Source organism: Salmo salar, chromosome ssa12 (genome assembly GCF_905237065.1).
Source record: "Salmo salar chromosome ssa12, Ssal_v3.1, whole genome shotgun sequence".
NCBI lineage: Eukaryota > Metazoa > Chordata > Actinopteri > Salmoniformes > Salmonidae > Salmo > Salmo salar.
This window is the reverse complement of record NC_059453.1, coordinates 101,254,685-101,273,668: the sequence shown is the minus strand read 5'-3', so window position 1 is coordinate 101,273,668 and position 18,984 is coordinate 101,254,685. Positions and strand designations below refer to the sequence as shown.

Below are 18,984 nucleotides of genomic sequence, written 5' to 3'. Positions count from 1 at the left end.
ATCCCCAATCTGGAGAGGATCAAAGACATCACTAAACTAGCCCTATCCATCCCCAATCTGGAGAGGATCATATCACTAAACTAGCCCTATCCATCCCCAATCTGGAGAGGATCATATCACTAAACTAGCCCTATCAATCTCCAATCTGGAGAGGATCAAAGACATCACTAAACTAGCCCTATCCATCCCCAATCTGGAGAGGATCATATCACTAAACTAGCCCTATCCATCCCCAATCTGGAGAGGATCATATCACTAAACTAGCCCTATCCATCCCCAATCTGGAGAGGATCAAATCACTAAACTAGCCCTATCCAACCCCAATCTGGAGAGGATCATATCACTAAACTAGCCCTATCCATCCCCAATCTGGAGAGGATCACATCACTAAACTAGCCCTATCCATCCCCAATCTGGAGAGGATCATATCACTAAACTAGCCCTAACCATCCCCAATCTGGAGAGGATCATATCACTAAACTAGCCCTATCCATCCCCAATCTGGAGAGGATCATATCACTAAACTAGCCCTATCCAACCCCAATCTGGAGAGGATCAAAGACATCACTAAACTAGCCCTATCCATCCCCAATCTGGAGAGGATCATATCACTAAACTAGCCCTATCCATCCCCAATCTGGAGATGATCATATCACTAAACTAGCCCTAACCATCCCCAATCTGGAGAGGATCATATCACTAAACTAGCCCTATCCATCCCCAATCTGGAGATGATCATATCACTAAACTAGCCCTAACCATCCCCAATCTGGAGAGGATCATATCACTAAACTAGCCCTATCCATCCCCAATCTGGAGAGGATCATATCACTAAACTAGCCCTATCCATCCCCAATCTGGAGAGGATCATATCACTAAACTAGCCCTATCCATCCCCAATCTGGAGAGGATCATATCACTAAACTAGCCCTATCCAACCCCAATCTGGAGAGGATCATATCACTAAACTAGCCCTATCCATCCCCAATCTGGAGAGGATCATATCACTAAACTAGCCCTATCCATCCCCAATCTGGAGAGGATCATATCACTAAACTAGCCCTATCCATCCCCAATCTGGAGAGGATCATATCACTAAACTAGCCCTATCCATCCCCAATCTGGAGAGGATCATATCACTAAACTAGCCCTATCCATCCCCAATCTGGAGAGGATCATATCACTAAACTAGCCCTACCCATCCCCAATCTGGAGAGGATCATATCACTAAACTAGCCCTATCCATCCCCAATCTGGAGAGGATCATATCACTAAACTAGCCCTATCCATCCCCAATCTGGAGAGGATCAAAGACATCACTAAACTAGCCCTATCCATCCCCAATCTGGAGAGGATCATATAACTAAACTAGCCCTATCCATCCCCAATCTGGAGAGGATCATATCACTAAACTAGCCCTATCCATCCACAATCTGGAGAGGATCAATTCACTAAACTAGCCCTATCCATCCCCAATCTGGAGAGGATCATATCACTAAACTAGCCCTATCCATCCCCAATCTGGAGAGGATCATATCACTAAACTAGCCCTATCCATCCCCAATCTGGAGAGGATCATATCACTAAACTAGCCCTATCCAACCCCAATCTGGAGAGGATCATATCACTAAACTAGCCCTATCCATCCCCAATCTGGAGAGGATCAAAGACATCACTAAACTAGCCCTATCCATCCCCAATCTGGAGAGGATCATATCACTAAACTAGCCCTAACCATCCCCAATCTGGAGAGGATCATATCACTAAACTAGCCCTATCCATCCCCAATCTGGAGAGGATCAAAGACATCACTAAACTAGCCCTATCCATCCCCAATCTGGAGAGGATCATATCACTAAACTAGCCCTATCCAACCCCAATCTGGAGAGGATCATATCACTAAACTAGCCCTACCCATCCCCAATCTGGAGAGGATCATATCACTAAACTAGCCCTATCCATCCCCAATCTGGAGAGGATCATATCACTAAACTAGCCCTATCCATCCCCAATCTGGAGAGGATCAAAGACATCACTAAACTAGCCCTATCCATCCCCAATCTGGAGAGGATCATATCACTAAACTAGCCCTATCCATCCCCAATCTGGAGAGGATCATATCACTAAACTAGCCCTATCCATCCCCAATCTGGAGAGGATCATATCACTAAACTAGCCCTATCCATCCCCAATCTGGAGAGGATCAAAGACATCACTAAACTAGCCCTATCCATCCCCAATCTGGAGAGGATCAAAGACATCACTAAACTAGCCCTATCCATCCCCAATCTGGAGAGGATCATATCACTAAACTAGCCCTATCCATCCCCAATCTGGAGAGGATCATATCACTAAACTAGCCCTATCCATCCCCAATCTGGAGAGGATCAAACATCACTAAACTAGCCCTATCCATCCCCAATCTGGAGAGGATCATATCACTAAACTAGCCCTATCCAACCCCAATCTGGAGAGGATCATATCACTAAACTAGCCCTATCCATCCCCAATCTGGAGAGGATCATATCACTAAACTAGCCCTATCCATCCCCAATCTGGAGAGGATCATATCACTAAACTAGCCCTATCCATCCCCAATCTGGAGAGGATCATATCACTAAACTAGCCCTATCCATCCCCAATCTGGAGAGGATCATATCACTAAACTAGCCCTATCCATCCCCAATCTGGAGAGGATCATAGACATCACTAAACTAGCCCTATCCATCCCCAATCTGGAGAGGATCATATCACTAAACTAGCCCTATCCATCCCCAATCTGGAGAGGATCATATCACTAAACTAGCCCTAACCATCCCCAATCTGGAGAGGATCAAAGACATCACTAAACTAGCCCTATCCATCCCCAATCTGGAGAGGATCATATCACTAAACTAGCCCTATCCATCCCCAATCTGGAGAGGATCATATCACTAAACTAGCCCTATCCATCCCCAATCTGGAGAGGATCAAAGACATCACTAAACTAGCCCTATCCATCCCCAATCTGGAGAGGATCATATCACTAAACTAGCCCTATCCATCCCCAATCTGGAGAGGATCAAAGACATCACTAAACTAGCCCTATCCATCCCCAATCTGGAGAGGATCATATCACTAAACTAGCCCTATCCATCCCCAATCTGGAGAGGATCATATCACTAAACTAGCCCTATCCATCCCCAATCTGGAGAGGATCATATCACTAAACTAGCCCTATCCATCCCCAATCTGGAGAGGATCATATCACTAAACTAGCCCTATCCATCCCCAATCTGGAGAGGATCATATCACTAAACTAGCCCTAACCATCCCCAATCTGGAGAGGATCATATCACTAAACTAGCCCTATCCATCCCCAATCTGGAGAGGATCATATCACTAAACTAGCCCTATCCATCCCCAATCTGGAGAGGATCACATCACTAAACTAGCCCTATCCATCCCCAATCTGGAGAGGATCATATCACTAAACTAGCCCTAACCATCCCCAATCTGGAGAGGATCATATCACTAAACTAGCCCTATCCATCCCCAATCTGGAGAGGATCAAAGACATCACTAAACTAGCCCTATCCAACCCCAATCTGGAGAGGATCATATCACTAAACTAGCCCTATCCATCCCCAATCTGGAGAGGATCATATCACTAAACTAGCCCTATCCATCCCCAATCTGGAGAGGATCATATCACTAAACTAGCCCTATCCATCCCCAATCTGGAGAGGATCATGTCACTAAACTAGCCCTATCCATCCCCAATCTGGAGAGGATCATATCACTAAACTAGCCCTATCCATCCCCAATCTGGAGAGGATCATATCACTAAACTAGCCCTATCCATCCCCAATCTGGAGAGGATCATATCACTAAACTAGCCCTATCCATCCCCAATCGGGAGAGGATCATATCACTAAACTAGCCCTATCCATCCCCAATCTGGAGAGGATCATATCACTAAACTAGCCCTATCCATCCCCAATCTGGAGAGGATCATATCACTAAACTAGCCCTATCCATCCCCAATCTGGAGAGGATCATATCACTAAACTAGCCCTATCCATCCCCAATCTGGAGAGGATCATATCACTAAACTAGCCCTATCCATCCCCAATCTGGAGAGGATCATATCACTAAACTAGCCCTATCCATCCCCAATCTGGAGAGGATCATATCACTAAACTAGCCCTATCCATCCCCAATCTGGAGAGGATCATATCACTAAACTAGCCCTATCCATCCCCAATCTGGAGAGGATCAAAGACATCACTAAACTAGCCCTATCCATCCCCAATCTGGAGAGGATCAAAGACATCACTAAACTAGCCCTATCCATCCCCAATCTGGAGAGGATCATATCACTAAACTAGCCCTATCCAACCCCAATCTGGAGAGGATCATATCACTAAACTAGCCCTATCCATCCCCAATCTGGAGAGGATCATATCACTAAACTAGCCCTATCCATCCCCAATCTGGAGAGGATCACATCACTAAACTAGCCCTATCCATCCCCAATCTGGAGAGGATCATATCACTAAACTAGCCCTAACCATCCCCAATCTGGAGAGGATCATATCACTAAACTAGCCCTATCCATCCCCAATCTGGAGAGGATCAAAGACATCACTAAACTAGCCCTATCCATCCCCAATCTGGAGAGGATCATATCACTAAACTAGCCCTATCCATCCCCAATCTGGAGAGGATCAAAGACATCACTAAACTAGCCCTATCCATCCCCAATCTGGAGAGGATCATATCACTAAACTAGCCCTATCCATCCCCAATCTGGAGAGGATCATATCACTAAACTAGCCCTATCCATCCCCAATCTGGAGAGGATCATATCACTAAACTAGCCCTATCCATCCCCAATCTGGAGAGGATCATATCACTAAACTAGCCCTATCCATCCCCAATCTGGAGAGGATCACATCACTAAACTAGCCCTATCCATCCCCAATCTGGAGAGGATCATATCACTAAACTAGCCCTATCCATCCCCAATCTGGAGAGGATCATATCACTAAACTAGCCCTACCCATCCCCAATCTGGAGAGGATCATATCACTAAACTAGCCCTACCCATCCCCAATCTGGAGAGGATCATATCACTAAACTAGCCCTATCCATCCCCAATCTGGAGAGGATCATATCACTAAACTAGCCCTATCCATCCCCAATCTGGAGAGGATCATATCACTAAACTAGCCCTATCCATCCCCAATCTGGAGAGGATCAAAGACATCACTAAACTAGCCCTAACCATCCCCAATCTGGAGAGGATCAAAGACATCACTAAACTAGCCCTATCCATCCCCAATCTGGAAACAGAGATGTACATACTAATAGATTAGCATTAATGTACTGAGCCCCACTCAGACTCGTTGGAACATGACTTTCTACACAGTCTAGAGATGTGTGTGTGAATGCAGGCACCTCTTTCTGTGACGGCACAGGGACGTGAGCGATAAAGGAAGTGAGAGTTCCATCCTCTCCTTCCATCTGTTCTCTAGACTCGTCATCTGAATGCTGAGAGATCAAAAGGTTAGGTTATCATCTGAATGCTGAGATCAAAAGGTTAGGTTATCATCTGAATGCTGACAGATCAAAAGGTTAGGTTATCATCTGAATGCTGACAGATCAAAAGGTTAGGTTATCATCTGAATGCTGACAGATCAAAAGGTTAGGTTATCATCTGAATGCTGACAGATCAAAAGGTTAGGTTATCATCTGAATGCTGACAGATCAAAAGGTTAGGTTATCATCTGAATGCTGAGAGACAGATCAAAAGGTTAGGTTATCATCTGAATGCTGAGAGACAGATCAAAAGGTTAGGTTATCATCTGAATGCTGAGAGACAGATCAAAAGGTTAGGTTATCATCTGAATGCTGAGAGATCAAAAGGTTAGGTTATCATCTGAATGCTGACAGATCAAAAGGTTAGGTTATCATCTGAATGCTGAGAGATCAAAAGGTTAGGTTATCATCTGAATGCTGAGAGATCAAAAGGTTAGGTTATCATCTGAATGCTGACAGATCAAAAGGTTAGGTTATCATCTGAATGCTGACAGATCAAAAGGTTAGGTTATCATCTGAATGCTGACAGATCAAAAGGTTAGGTTATCATCTGAATGCTGACAGATCAAAAGGTTAGGTTATCATCTGAATGCTGACAGATCAAAAGGTTAGGTTATCATCTGAATGCTGACAGATCAAAAGGTTAGGTTATCATCTGAATGCTGACAGATCAAAAGGTTAGGTTATCATCTGAATGCTGACAGATCAAAAGGTTAGGTTATCATCTGAATGCTGACAGATCAAAAGGTTAGGTTATCATCTGAATGCTGACAGATCAAAAGGTTAGGTTATCATCTGAATGCTGACAGATCAAAAGGTTAGGTTATCATCTGAATGCTGACAGATCAAAAGGTTAGGTTATCATCTGAATGCTGACAGATCAAAAGGTTAGGTTATCATCTGAATGCTGACAGATCAAAAGGTTAGGTTATCATCTGAATGCTGACAGATCAAAAGGTTAGGTTATCATCTGAATGCTGACAGATCAAAAGGTTAGGTTATCATCTGAATGCTGACAGATCAAAAGGTTAGGTTATCATCTGAATGCTGACAGATCAAAAGGTTAGGTTATCATGGGAATACCTTTTGACTTTAAAATGGCCAGTAAATCAGAGTCAGTATGTTTTGACTGATATTCACCTCATCCTCCTTTACAGCATACATGTGTTCCTCCTCTTCCTCTACCTCCTCTCTTCCTCCTGCAAGCCGCGCTTCTCTCTCCGCTTTCCATTTCTCCACTGCCTTCAATATCACTGAAACACACACACACACACACACACACACACACACACACACACACACACACACACACACACACACACACACACACACACACACACACACACACACACACACACACACACGTTACTTGAGGCGACCATGTGTAGTGGGTTAAGTATAGTGTAGTGGGTTATGTATAGAGTTGTATTGGGTTATGTATAGTGTAGTGGGTTAAGTAGTGGGTTATGTATAGTGTATTGGGTTATGTATAGTGTAGTGGGTTATGTATAGTGTAGTGGGTTAAGTATAGTGTAGTGGGTTAAGTATAGTGTAGTGGGTTAAGTATAGTGTAGTGGGTTATGTATAGTGTAGTGGGTTATGTATAGTGTAGTGGGTTATGTATAGTGTAGTGGGTTATGTATAGTGTATTGGGTTATGTATAGTGTATTGGGTTATGTATTGTGTATTGGGTTATGTATTGTGTAATGTATAGTGTATTGGGTTATGTATTGTGTATTGGGTTGTATTGGGTTAAGTATAGTGTAGTGGGTTAAGTATAGTGTAGTGGGTTATGTATAGTGGGTTATGTATAGTGTATTGGGTTATGTATAGTGTAGTGGGTTATGTATTGGGTTAAGTGTAGTGGGTTATGTATAGTGTATTGGGTTATGTGTTGGGTTATGTATTGGGTTAAGTATTGGGTTAAGTGTAGTGGGTTATGTATAGTGTATTGGGTTATGTATAGTGTATTGGGTTATGTATAGTGTATTGGGTTATGTATAGTGTATTGGGTTATGTATAGTGTATTGGGTTATGTATAGTGTATTGGGTTATGTATAGTGTATTGGGTTATGTATAGTGTATTGGGTTATGTATAGTGTATTGGGTTATGTATAGTGTATTGGGTTAAGTATAGTGTATTGGGTTAAGTATAGTGTATTGGGTTAAGTATAGTGTATTGGGTTATGTATAGTGTATTGGGTTATGTATTGTGTATTGGGTTATGTATAGTGTATTGGGTTATGTATTGGGTTATGTATTGTGTATTGGGTTGTATGGGGTTAAGCATTGTGTATTTTTTATTTAAATAGGCAAGTCAGTCAAGAACAAATTCTTATTTACAATGACGGCCTTCCCCGGCCAAACCCGGACGACGCTGGGCCGCCCTATGGGACTCCCAATCACAGCCTACACCAAACCTGGAGGACGCTGGGCCGCCCTATGGGACTCCCAATCACAGCCTACACCAAACCTGGAGGACGCTGGGCCCCCCTATGGGACTCCCAATCACAGCCTACACCAAACCTGGAGGACGCTGGGCCGCCCTATGGGACTCCCAATCACAGCCTACACCAAACCTGGAGGACGCTGGGCCGCCCTATGGGACTCCCAATCACAGCCGGTTGTGATACAGCCTGGAATGGGTTGTATCGGGCTAAGTACTGTGCCTTGGGTTGTATTGTGCTGAGTATTGTGTATTGGGTTAAATATTGGGTTGTTTTGTGTAAAGTATTAGGTTAAGTACTGTGTAGTATTGGGTTAAGTACTGTGTAGTATCAGGTTAAGTACTGTGTAGTACTGTGTAGTATTGGGTTAAGTACTGTGTAGTATTGGGTTAAGTACTGTGTAGTATCGGGTTAAGTACTGTGTAGTATCAGGTTAAGTACTGTGTAGTATTAGGTTAAGTACTGTGTAGTATCAGGTTAAGTACTGTGTAGTATTGGGTTAAGTACTGTGTAGTATCAGGTTAAGTACTGTGTAGTACTGTGTAGTATCAGGTTAAGTACTGTGTAGTACTGTGTAGTATTGGGTTAAGTACTGTGTAGTATTGGGTTAAGTACTGTGTAGTATCAGGTTAAGTACTGTGTAGTATCAGGTTAAGTACTGTGTAGTACTGTGTAGTATTAGGTTAAGTACTGTGTAGTATTGGGTTAAGTACTGTGTAGTATCAGGTTAAGTACTGTGTAGTATCAGGTTAAGTACTGTGTAGTATCAGGTTAAGTACTGTGTAGTACTGTGTAGTATCAGGTTAAGTACTGTGTAGTACTGTGTAGTATTGGGTTAAGTACTGTGTAGTACTGTGTAGTACTGTGTAGTACTGTGTAGTATCAGGTTAAGTACTGTGTAGTACTGTGTAGTACTGTGTAGTATTGGGTTGTATTGGACTAGTGAAGGTGGTGCCGGAGGGGAAGGCTGCCGTCTTACCGGCTCTTAACCAACCATGCTATTTTGTTTGTCTTTTAGCGTTGTTTTACCTTGTTTTGAACACATTTCAACCCCTCCCTGACTGAGTCTGTAATACCTACATGTTTCAAGCAGACCACCATAGTCCCTGTGCCCAAGAACACTAAGGTAACCTGCCTTAATGACTACTGACCCGTAGCACTCAGGTCTGTAGCCAGGAAGTGCTTTGAAAGGCTGGTCATGGCTCACATCAACACCATTATCCCAGAAACCCTAGACCCACTCTAATTTGCATACCGCCCAAACAGATCCACAGATGATGCAATCTCTATTGCCACTCCACACTGCCCTTTCCCACCTGGACAAAAGGAACACCTATGTGAGAATGCTGTTCATTGACTACAGCTCAGCGTTCAACACCATAGTGCCCTCAAAGCTCATCACTAAGCTAAGGATCCTGGGACTAAACACCTTCCTCTGCAACTGGATCCTGGACTTTCTGACGGGCCGCCCCCAGGTAGTAAGGGTAGGTAGCAACACATCCGCCACGCTGATCCTCAACACTGGAGCTCCCCAGGGGTGCGTGCTCAGTCCCCTCCTGTACTCCCTGTTCACTCATGACTGCATGGACAGGCACGACTCCAACACCATCATTAAGCTGGCAGATGACACAACAGTGGTAGGCCTGATCACCGACAACTATGACTGACACAGCCTATAGGGAGGAGGTCAGAGACCTGGCCGGGTGGTGCCAGAACAACAACCTCTCCCTCAACGTGATCAAGACAAAGGAGATGATTGTGGACTACAGGAAAAGGAGGACAGAGCACGCCCCCATTCTCATCGACGGGGCTGTAGTGGAGCAGATTGAGAGCTTCAAGTTCCTTGGCGTCCACATCACCAAACTAACATGGTCCAAGCACACCAAGACAGTCGTGAAGAGGGCACAACAAACCTATTCCCCCTCAGAAGACTGAAAAGATTTGGCATGGGTCCTCAGATCCTCAAAAGGTTCTACAGCTGCACCATCGAGAGCATCCTGACTGGTCTTATCACTGCCTGGTATGGCAACTGCTCAGCCTCCGACCACAAGGCACTACAGAGGGTAGTGCGTACAGCCCAGTACATCACTGGGGCCAAGCTTCCTGCCATCCAGGACCTCTACACCAGGCGGTGTCAGAGGAAGGCCCTAAAAATGGTCAAAGACTCCAGCCACTCTAGTCATAAACTGTTCTCTCTGATACCGCACGGCAAACGGTACCGGAGCGCCAAGTAAAGGTCCAAGAGGCTTCTAAACAGCTTCTACCCCCATAACACTCCTGAACAGCTAATGAAATGGCGACCCAGACTATTTGCATTGCCCCCAACCCCCTCCCTACGCTGCTACTCTGTTATTATCTATGCATAGTCACTTTAATAACTCTACCTACATATTACCATCTGTACCGGTATCCCGTTTACAGCCCGCTATTATTTACTGCTGCGCTTTAATTATTTGTCATTCTCATTCTCTTACTTTTTGTTTCGGTATTTTCTTAACTGCATTGTTGGTTAAGGGCTTGTAAGTCAGCATTTCACTGTAAAGTGTTGTATTCCGGGCATGTGACAAATAAAATGTGATTTGATTGGCCTAAGTATTTGGTTGTATTGGCCTAAGTATTTGGTTGCATTGGCCTAAGTATTGTGTATTGGGTTCAAGTGGGGTAAGTATTGTGTATTGGGTTGTATCGGGTTAAGTACTGGGTATTTATTTTTTACCTTTATTTAACTAGGAAAGTCAGTTAAGAACAAATTCTTATTTACATTGACAGCCTAGGAACAGTGGGTTAACTGCCTTGTTCAGGGGCATAATGACAGATTTTGACCTTGTCAGCTCGGGGATTCGATCGTGCAACCTTTCGGTTACTAGTCCAACGCTCTAAGTATTGGGCTAAGTATTGTGTATTGGGTTAAGTATTGTGTATTGGGTTAAGTATTGAATTAAGGCACAAATTCAGGGGAGAGATACCATGACACCAACAATACTGCTTTGTTCCAGAATGTCATGATGAAACAGAAAGCAGGAGACATGGAGAGTGAATGAGCGATTTGAGTTGAGGGTAGAGGAGGCCAACCTCCTCCAGCTGAGGGTAGAGGCGGCCAACCTCCTCCAGCTGAGGGTAGAGGAGGCCGCCAACCTCCTCCAGCTGAGGGTAGAGGAGGCCGCCAACCTCCTCCAGCTGAGGGTAGAGGAGGCCGCCAACCTCCTCCAGCTGAGGGTAGAGGAGGCCGCCAACCTCCTCCAGCTGAGGGTAGAGGAGGCCGCCAACCTCCTCCAGCTGAGGGTAGAGGAGGCCGCCAACCTCCTCCAGCTGAGGGTAGAGGAGGCCGCCAACCTCCTCCAGCTGAGGGTAGAGGAGGCCGCCAACCTCCTCCAGCTGAGGGTAGAGGAGGCCGCCAACCTCCTCCAGCTGAGGGTAGAGGAGGCCGCCAACCTCCTCCAGCTGAGGGTAGAGGAGGCCGCCAACCTCCTCCAGCTGAGGGTAGAGGAGGCGGCCAACCTCCTCCAGCTGAGGGTAGAGGAGGCGGCCAACCTCCTCCAGCTGAGGGTAGAGGAGGCGGCCAACCTCCTCCAGCTGAGGGTAGAGGAGGCGGCCAACCTCCTCCAGCTGAGGGTAGAGGAGGCGGCCAACCTCCTCCAGCTGAGGGTAGAGGAGGCGGCCAACCTCCTCCAGCTGAGGGTAGAGGAGGCGGCCAACCTCCTCCAGCTGAGGGTAGAGGAGGCCGCCAACCTCCTCCAGCTGAGGGTAGAGGAGGCCGCCAACCTCCTCCAGCTGAGGGTAGAGGAGGCCGCCAACCTCCTCCAGCTGAGGGTAGAGGAGGCCGCCAACCTCCTCCAGCTGAGGGTAGAGGAGGCCGCCAACCTCCTCCAGCTGAGGGTAGAGGAGGCCGCCAACCTCCTCCAGCTGAGGGTAGAGGAGGCCGCCAACCTCCTCCAGCTGAGGGTAGAGGAGGCCGCCAACCTCCTCCAGCTGAGGGTAGAGGAGGCCGCCAACCTCCTCCAGCTGAGGGTAGAGGAGGCCGCCAACCTCCTCCAGCTGAGGGTAGAGGAGGCCGCCAACCTCCTCCAGCTGAGGGTAGAGGAGGCCGCCAACCTCCTCCAGCTGAGGGTAGAGGAGGCCGCCAACCTCCTCCAGCTGAGGGTAGAGGAGGCCGCCAACCTCCTCCAGCTGAGGGTAGAGGAGGCCGCCAACCTCCTCCAGCTGAGGGTAGAGGAGGCCGCCAACCTCCTCCAGCTGAGGGTAGAGGAGGCCGCCAACCTCCTCCAGCTGAGGGTAGAGGAGGCCGCCAACCTCCTCCAGCTGAGGGTAGAGGAGGCCGCCAACCTCCTCCAGCTGAGGGTAGAGGAGGCCGCCAACCTCCTCCAGCTGAGGGTAGAGGAGGCCGCCAACCTCCTCCAGCTGAGGGTAGAGGAGGCCGCCAACCTCCTCCAGCTGAGGGTAGAGGAGGCCGCCAACCTCCTCCAGCTGAGGGTAGAGGAGGCCGCCAACCTCCTCCAGCTGAGGGTAGAGGAGGCCGCCAACCTCCTCCAGCTGAGGGTAGAGGAGGCCGCCAACCTCCTCCAGCTGAGGGTAGAGGAGGCCGCCAACCTCCTCCAGCTGAGGGTAGAGGAGGCCGCCAACCTCCTCCAGCTGAGGGTAGAGGAGGCCGCCAACCTCCTCCAGCTGAGGGTAGAGGAGGCCGCCAACCTCCTCCAGCTGAGGGTAGAGGAGGCCGCCAACCTCCTCCAGCTGAGGGTAGAGGAGGCCAACCTCCTCCAGCTGAGGGTAGAGGAGGCCAACCTCCTCCAGCTGAGGGTAGAGGAGGCCAACCTCCTCCAGCTGAGGGTAGAGGAGGCCAACCTCCTCCAGCTGAGGGTAGAGGAGGCCAACCTCCTCCAGCTGAGGGTAGAGGAGGCCAACCTCCTCCAGCTGAGGGTAGAGGAGGCCAACCTCCTCCAGCTGAGGGTAGAGGAGGCCCCAACCTCCTCCAGCTGAGGGTAGAGGAGGCCGCCAACCTCCTCCAGCTGAGGGTAGAGGAGGCCGCCAACCTCCTCCAGCTGAGGGTAGAGGAGGCCGCCAACCTCCTCCAGCTGAGGGTAGAGGAGGCCGCCAACCTCCTCCAGCTGAGGGTAGAGGAGGCCGCCAACCTCCTCCAGCTGAGGGTAGAGGAGGCCGCCAACCTCCTCCAGCTGAGGGTAGAGGAGGCCGCCAACCTCCTCCAGCTGAGGGTAGAGGAGGCCGCCAACCTCCTCCAGCTGAGGGTAGAGGAGGCCGCCAACCTCCTCCAGCTGAGGGTAGAGGAGGCCGAACCTCCTCCAGCTGAGGGTAGAGGCGGCCAACCTCCTCCAGCTGAGGGTAGAGGAGGCCAACCTCCTCCAGCTGAGGGTAGAGGAGGCCAACCTCCTCCAGCTGAGGGTAGAGGAGGCCAACCTCCTCCAGCTGAGGGTAGAGGAGGCCAACCTCCTCCAGCTGAGGGTAGAGGCGGCCAACCTCCTCCAGCTGAGGGTAGAGGAGGCCAACCTCCTCCAGCTGAGGGTAGAGGAGGCCAACCTCCTCCAGCTGAGGGTAGAGGAGGCCAACCTCCTCCAGCTGAGGGTAGAGGAGGCCGCCAACCTCCTCCAGCTGAGGGTAGAGGAGGCCAACCTCCTCCAGCTGAGGGTAGAGGAGGCCAACCTCCTCCAGCTGAGGGTAGAGGAGGCCAACCTCCTCCAGCTGAGGGTAGAGGAGGCCGCCAACCTCCTCCAGCTGAGGGTAGAGGAGGAGGCCAACCTCCTCCAGCTGAGGGTAGAGGAGGCCAACCTCCTCCAGCTGAGGGTAGAGGCCAACAGCCTAATGTCACATCCTGGGACAGCAGAGGGACAGCCTAATGTCACATCCTGGGACAGCAGAGGGACAGCCTAATGTCACATCCTGGGACAGCAGAGGGACAGCCCAATGTCACAACCTGGAGTCACGTTAACTAAAGTCTTGTGCTGACACGTTCCCTTTCCAGAGACACAGGAGGACTCCTGAGTGACCTGCCCAACTCCTCACCATGGCCTCAGTACCACACACCCAGCAGGGAGGATATTACCGTAATTCCCGGAATATTGAGCGCACCTGAATATAAGCCGCACCCACTGAATTACATTTTTTATTTTATTTTGAACATAAATAAGCCGCACATGTCTATAAGCCGCAGGTGCCTACCGGTACATTGAAACAAATGAACTTTAGAGGCTTTAACGAAACACGGCTTGTAACAAAAAAATACAAAATTAGCAGTAAACAGTAGCCTACCAAGAAAGTCATTGGTCACCATCTTCCTCCTCCTGTAGACTGAAACCACTGAAGTCATCTCCTTCGGCGTCGGAGTTGAATAGCCTCAGAATTACTTCATCCGATATTGGATCGTTTTCATCGTTGCTCTCGTCACTGCTTGACTTTAACCCGTTCGGCAATTTCATTGGTCTAATGAAAACTTCATGCCGCCAAAAAACTGAGCACGTCACAGAATGTGTTTTTTTTTTTTTTTTCAATGCGGGAAAAATCCATATATTAGCCGCGTTATTGTTTAAGCCGCGAGGTTCAAAGCGTGGGAAAAAAGTTGCGGCTTATAGTCCGGAATTTACGGTAATCTACAACAGAGGGGGGGGGTCAACCAGCAGGGGAATACCTTCTTTTTCGTACTCTTGCTCCAGAGGGACCAGCGCCCCATCATCCTCATCTCTGTATCCGTAGTACTCAGCATCGATGTCCTTCATCAGCTCAGCTCTGCTCTTCCTGGGGGGAGGGATGGCTGGGGGGGGGGTGGTGATCAGTACACATTCAACAGTGGTATAAACATGGTATTAAACTAAACTGGATATCATCCATGGAGTATAAATTGCCAGTAAACCTACGTTCTTTCTCAAACAGCTCTCTGACTCCAGGCAGGTCTTTAGCTGCTCCAAAGTACTTGTATCCTCTGTTTCCTGGGACCTCCTTCCCTTCGTGGTCCAGCATCTTTGGTCCCACTCTCTGGAAGATAGATACAAGAGAACAAAGATTATTCAGGACAAGACTAACACTGTACTGAGAGTCACTTAATATCTCATTAACATTACATCAGTGATCAGGTAATGACTTGACTCTGATTTGGCTTTGGAATTTAGCCATTTTACAAGTGTGTTTCGTTCAGCTTTTTCACTTCGAACTTATGTCTCCACCACGCACCGGTCTGGTAAGGTTGAACACGACTTCTCCTACTCAGCTTCACGACAAAAACTTCTCCCACTAGGGTGTGAAACCTACTCCCGTTGCCTGTTGCTTGGATTACACCTGGCGATCTGTTCACCATCTGCCCTGGCCTGTCTCCCCCCCATCTGGTACAGGTACCCCCCCCCCTATCTGGTACAGGTACCCCCCCCCCTATCTGGTACAGGTACCCTCCCCCCTATCTGGTACAGGTACCCTCCCCCCCCTATCTGGTACAGGTACCCTCCCCCCCCTATCTGGTACAGGTACCCCCCCTATCTGGGCCCCCCCTATCTGGTACAGGTACCCCCCCCCCTATCTGGTACAGGTACCCCCCCCCCTATCTGGTACAGGTACCCCCCCTCCCCCTATCTGGTACAGGTACCCCCCCCTATCTGGTACAGGTACCCTCCCCCCCTATCTGGTACAGGTACCCCCCCCCCTATCTGGTACAGGTACCCTCCCCCCCTATCTGGTACAGGTACCCTCCCCCCCCTATCTGGTACAGGTACCCTCCCCCCCCTATCTGGTACAGGTACCCCCCCCCCTATCTGGTACAGGTACCCTCCCCCCCTATCTGGTACAGGTACCCTCCCCCCCCTATCTGGTACAGGTACCCCCCCCCCTATCTGGTACAGGTACCCTCCCCCCCTATCTGGTACAGGTACCCTCCCCCCCTATCTGGTACAGGTACCCCCCCCCCTATCTGGTACAGGTACCCTCCCCCCTATCTGGTACAGGTACCCCCCCCCCTATCTGGTACAGGTACCCCCCCCCCCCTATCTGGTACAGGTACCCCCCCCCCTATCTGGTACAGGTACCCCCCCCTATCTGGTACAGGTACCCCCTCCCCCTATCTGGTACAGGTACCCTCCCCCCTATCTGGTACAGGTACCCTCCCCCCCTATCTGGTACAGGTACCCTCCCCCCCCCCTATCTGGTACAGGTACCCTCCCCCCTATCTGGTACAGGTACCCTCCCCCCCCTATCTGGTACAGGTACCCTCCCCCCCTATCTGGTACAGGTACCCCCCCCCCCTATCTGGTACAGGTACCCTCCCCCCTCCCCCTATCTGGTACAGGTACCCTCCCCCCCCCCCTATCTGGTACAGGTACCCCCCCCTATCTGGTACAGGTCCCCCCCCCTATCTGGTACAGGTACCCCTCCTATCTGGTACAGGTACCCTCCCCCCTATCTGGTACAGGTACCTCCCCCCCTATCTGGTACAGGTACCCTCCCCCCTATCTGGTACAGGTACCCCCCCCCTCCCCTATCTGGTACAGGTACCCCCCCTCCCGCTTGTCCCTCCTAAGCTTTCGCTCACCTCCACACACACACACACACACACACACACACACCTCCACACACACACACACACACACACACACACACACACACACACACACACACACACTTTGGACTGATTGGAAGTTGGCAGATTGGCTGGTCCGACTTCAGACGAGTCCCAAGACGCTTGTGGGGGTTGGAGAACACCATAGTGTTCGTGAGAGTCTCATTTCTCCATAGAGGGGTCATAATAGTTTGTAAGCCAAACCGTTCGGACGCTACAGACGATTTTGTGAGAAGACCGATTTTCGGGTTGTCTCATGGTCTGACAAACACCAGTGTAGCTCTGTCACCTTTCACCACCGATGCGGAAGAGTGACATCGGCAGATGCAATGGATTGAGACGCTCAAGGGCAGTCAGATATTTCACCTTGTCGGCTCGGGTATTCGAACCACCAACCTTTTTCATACTTCCATAGAAGGTTTTGGAATAATAGAGTAAGGCATTTGTGACAATTCTAGAGTAATAAAAACGTGTCTTGTCCAGGCCACAGAGCAGTGCGCCATAGCCAATCAGAGCTACAGTAGGCCTATATGCAAGCAAGCCATTTGCCACATGGCCTGGCACCATTCACTTTGAACTGGACTGTGTGTTTACAAGCAGTAGCAACAGCGTGACTTTAGAAAGCATTCACAAAAGCCACAAAATACACCTGATTGGTTTTCTACAAATATTTCAACAACACGGCAGTCCTCATACATTTGGGAACTTTACAGTCCGATTGACCAAACAACCATGAAAAAAAGGTACGCTCTCCGCCCTTCAGTCGCAAATCAGCAACAACTACTGTGATCCAGAGCGAGATGAGCTCATATCTAACAGCAGATAAACCCTCTCAATCTTTATCAGCTTGTAGTTGGCCGTCAAAATTGCACTGAAAACCGATGTCGTGCCGATAGGAATAAACATCTCTCTGGGAAGAAGGGCGGGGGGGGGGGTGTATGTTTCATGATTAACGTCACATGGTGTAATTGTAACATACAGGAACTAAAGTCCTTTTGTTCATCTGACCTAGAATTCCTCACAATCAAACGACGACCGTATTATCTCCCAAGGGAATTCTCCTCGGTTATCGTCACAGCCGTGTACATCCCCCCCCCTCAAGACGATACCAAGACGGCCATCAAGGAACTTCACTGGACTTTATGTAAACTGGAAACCGTACACCCTGAGGCTACATTTATTGTAGCTGGGAATTTTAACAATACCTAAATTCTATCAGTGTATTGACAGTAGATCTCGTGGATCACTGCTGCTCTAACTTCTGCGATGAATACAAGGCCCTCCCCCACCCTCCTTTCAGGCAAATCTGACCACAACTCCATTTTGCTCCTCCCTTCCTATAGGCAGAAACTCAAACAGGATGAACGTGGTACCTTCAGGCATTTGGAAATTGCTCCCAAGGATGAACCAGACTTGTGGAGGTCTACCATTTTTTTTTCTGAGGTCTTGGCTGATTTTTTTGGATTTTTCCATGATGTCAAGCAAAGAGGCACTGAGTTTGAATGTAGGCCTTGAAATACATCCACAGGTATACCTCCAATTGACTCAAATGATGTCAATTAGCCTATCAGAAGCTTCTAAAGCCATGACAATTTTCTGGAATTTTCCAATCTGTTTAAAGGCACAGTCAGCTTAGTGTATGTAAACTTCTGACCCACTGGAATTGTGATACAGTGAATTATAAGTGAAATAATCTGTCTTTAAACAATTGTTGGAAAAATGACTTGTGTCATGCACAAAGTATATGTCCTAACCGACTTGCCAAAACTATAGTTTGTTAACAAGCAATCTGTGGAGTGGTTGAAAAACAAGTTTGAATGACTCCAACCTAAGTGTATGTAAACTTCTGACTTCAACTGTATCTAAATAGTGTAGTTGTTAGCGAATGTAGTAATGTCCTCTGTGTTGTTAGCGAATGTAGTGATGTCCTCTGTGTTGTTAGCGAATGTAGTGATGTCCTCTGTGTTGTTAGCGAATGTAGTCATGTCCTCTGTGTTGTTAGCGAATGTAGTCATGTCCTCTGTGTTGTTAGCGAATGTAGTCATGTCCTCTGTGTTGTTAGCGAATGTAGTGATGTCCTCTGTGTTGTTAGCGAATGTAGTGATGTCCTCTGTGTTGTTAGCGAATGTAGTGATGTCCTCTGTGTTGTTAGCGAATGTAGTGATGTCCTCTGTGTTGTTAGCGAATGTAGTGATGTCCTCTGTGTTGTTAGCGAATGTAGTGATGTCCTCTGTGTTGTTAGCGAATGTAGTAATGTCCTCTGTGTTGTTAGTGATGTCCTCTGTGTTGTTAGTGAATGTAGTGATGTCCTCTGTGTTGTTAGTGAATGTAGTGATGTCCTCTGTGTTGTTAGCGAATGTAGTGATGTCCTCTGTGTTGTTAGCGAATGTAGTAATGTCCTCTGTGTTG

At 48.4% G+C, this 18,984-nt stretch overlaps 1 protein-coding gene and 1 long non-coding RNA gene across 2 annotated transcripts in view; one reads left to right on the top strand and one right to left on the bottom strand.

Moving 5' to 3' along the window:
- The window catches only part of isy1 (ISY1 splicing factor homolog), a 53,552-nt gene that overhangs the window by 17,269 nt on the left and 17,299 nt on the right, over nucleotides 1-18,984 (bottom strand). Inside the window, exons 6-9 of the mRNA XM_045692007.1 lie at nucleotides 14,891-15,008; nucleotides 14,665-14,787; nucleotides 6,724-6,836; nucleotides 5,443-5,535 (exon numbers count right to left, since the gene is read on the bottom strand). Coding sequence (XP_045547963.1) covers nucleotides 5,443-5,535; nucleotides 6,724-6,836; nucleotides 14,665-14,787; nucleotides 14,891-15,008 — 447 coding nt within the window. The remainder of the gene's footprint in view (nucleotides 1-5,442; nucleotides 5,536-6,723; nucleotides 6,837-14,664; nucleotides 14,788-14,890; nucleotides 15,009-18,984) is intronic.
- Nucleotides 8,348-8,876, top strand: LOC123725590 (uncharacterized). Its single transcript, XR_006758131.1, has 4 exons — nucleotides 8,348-8,418; nucleotides 8,507-8,582; nucleotides 8,659-8,778; nucleotides 8,833-8,876. It is a non-coding gene; the product is annotated as an uncharacterized lncRNA (long non-coding RNA).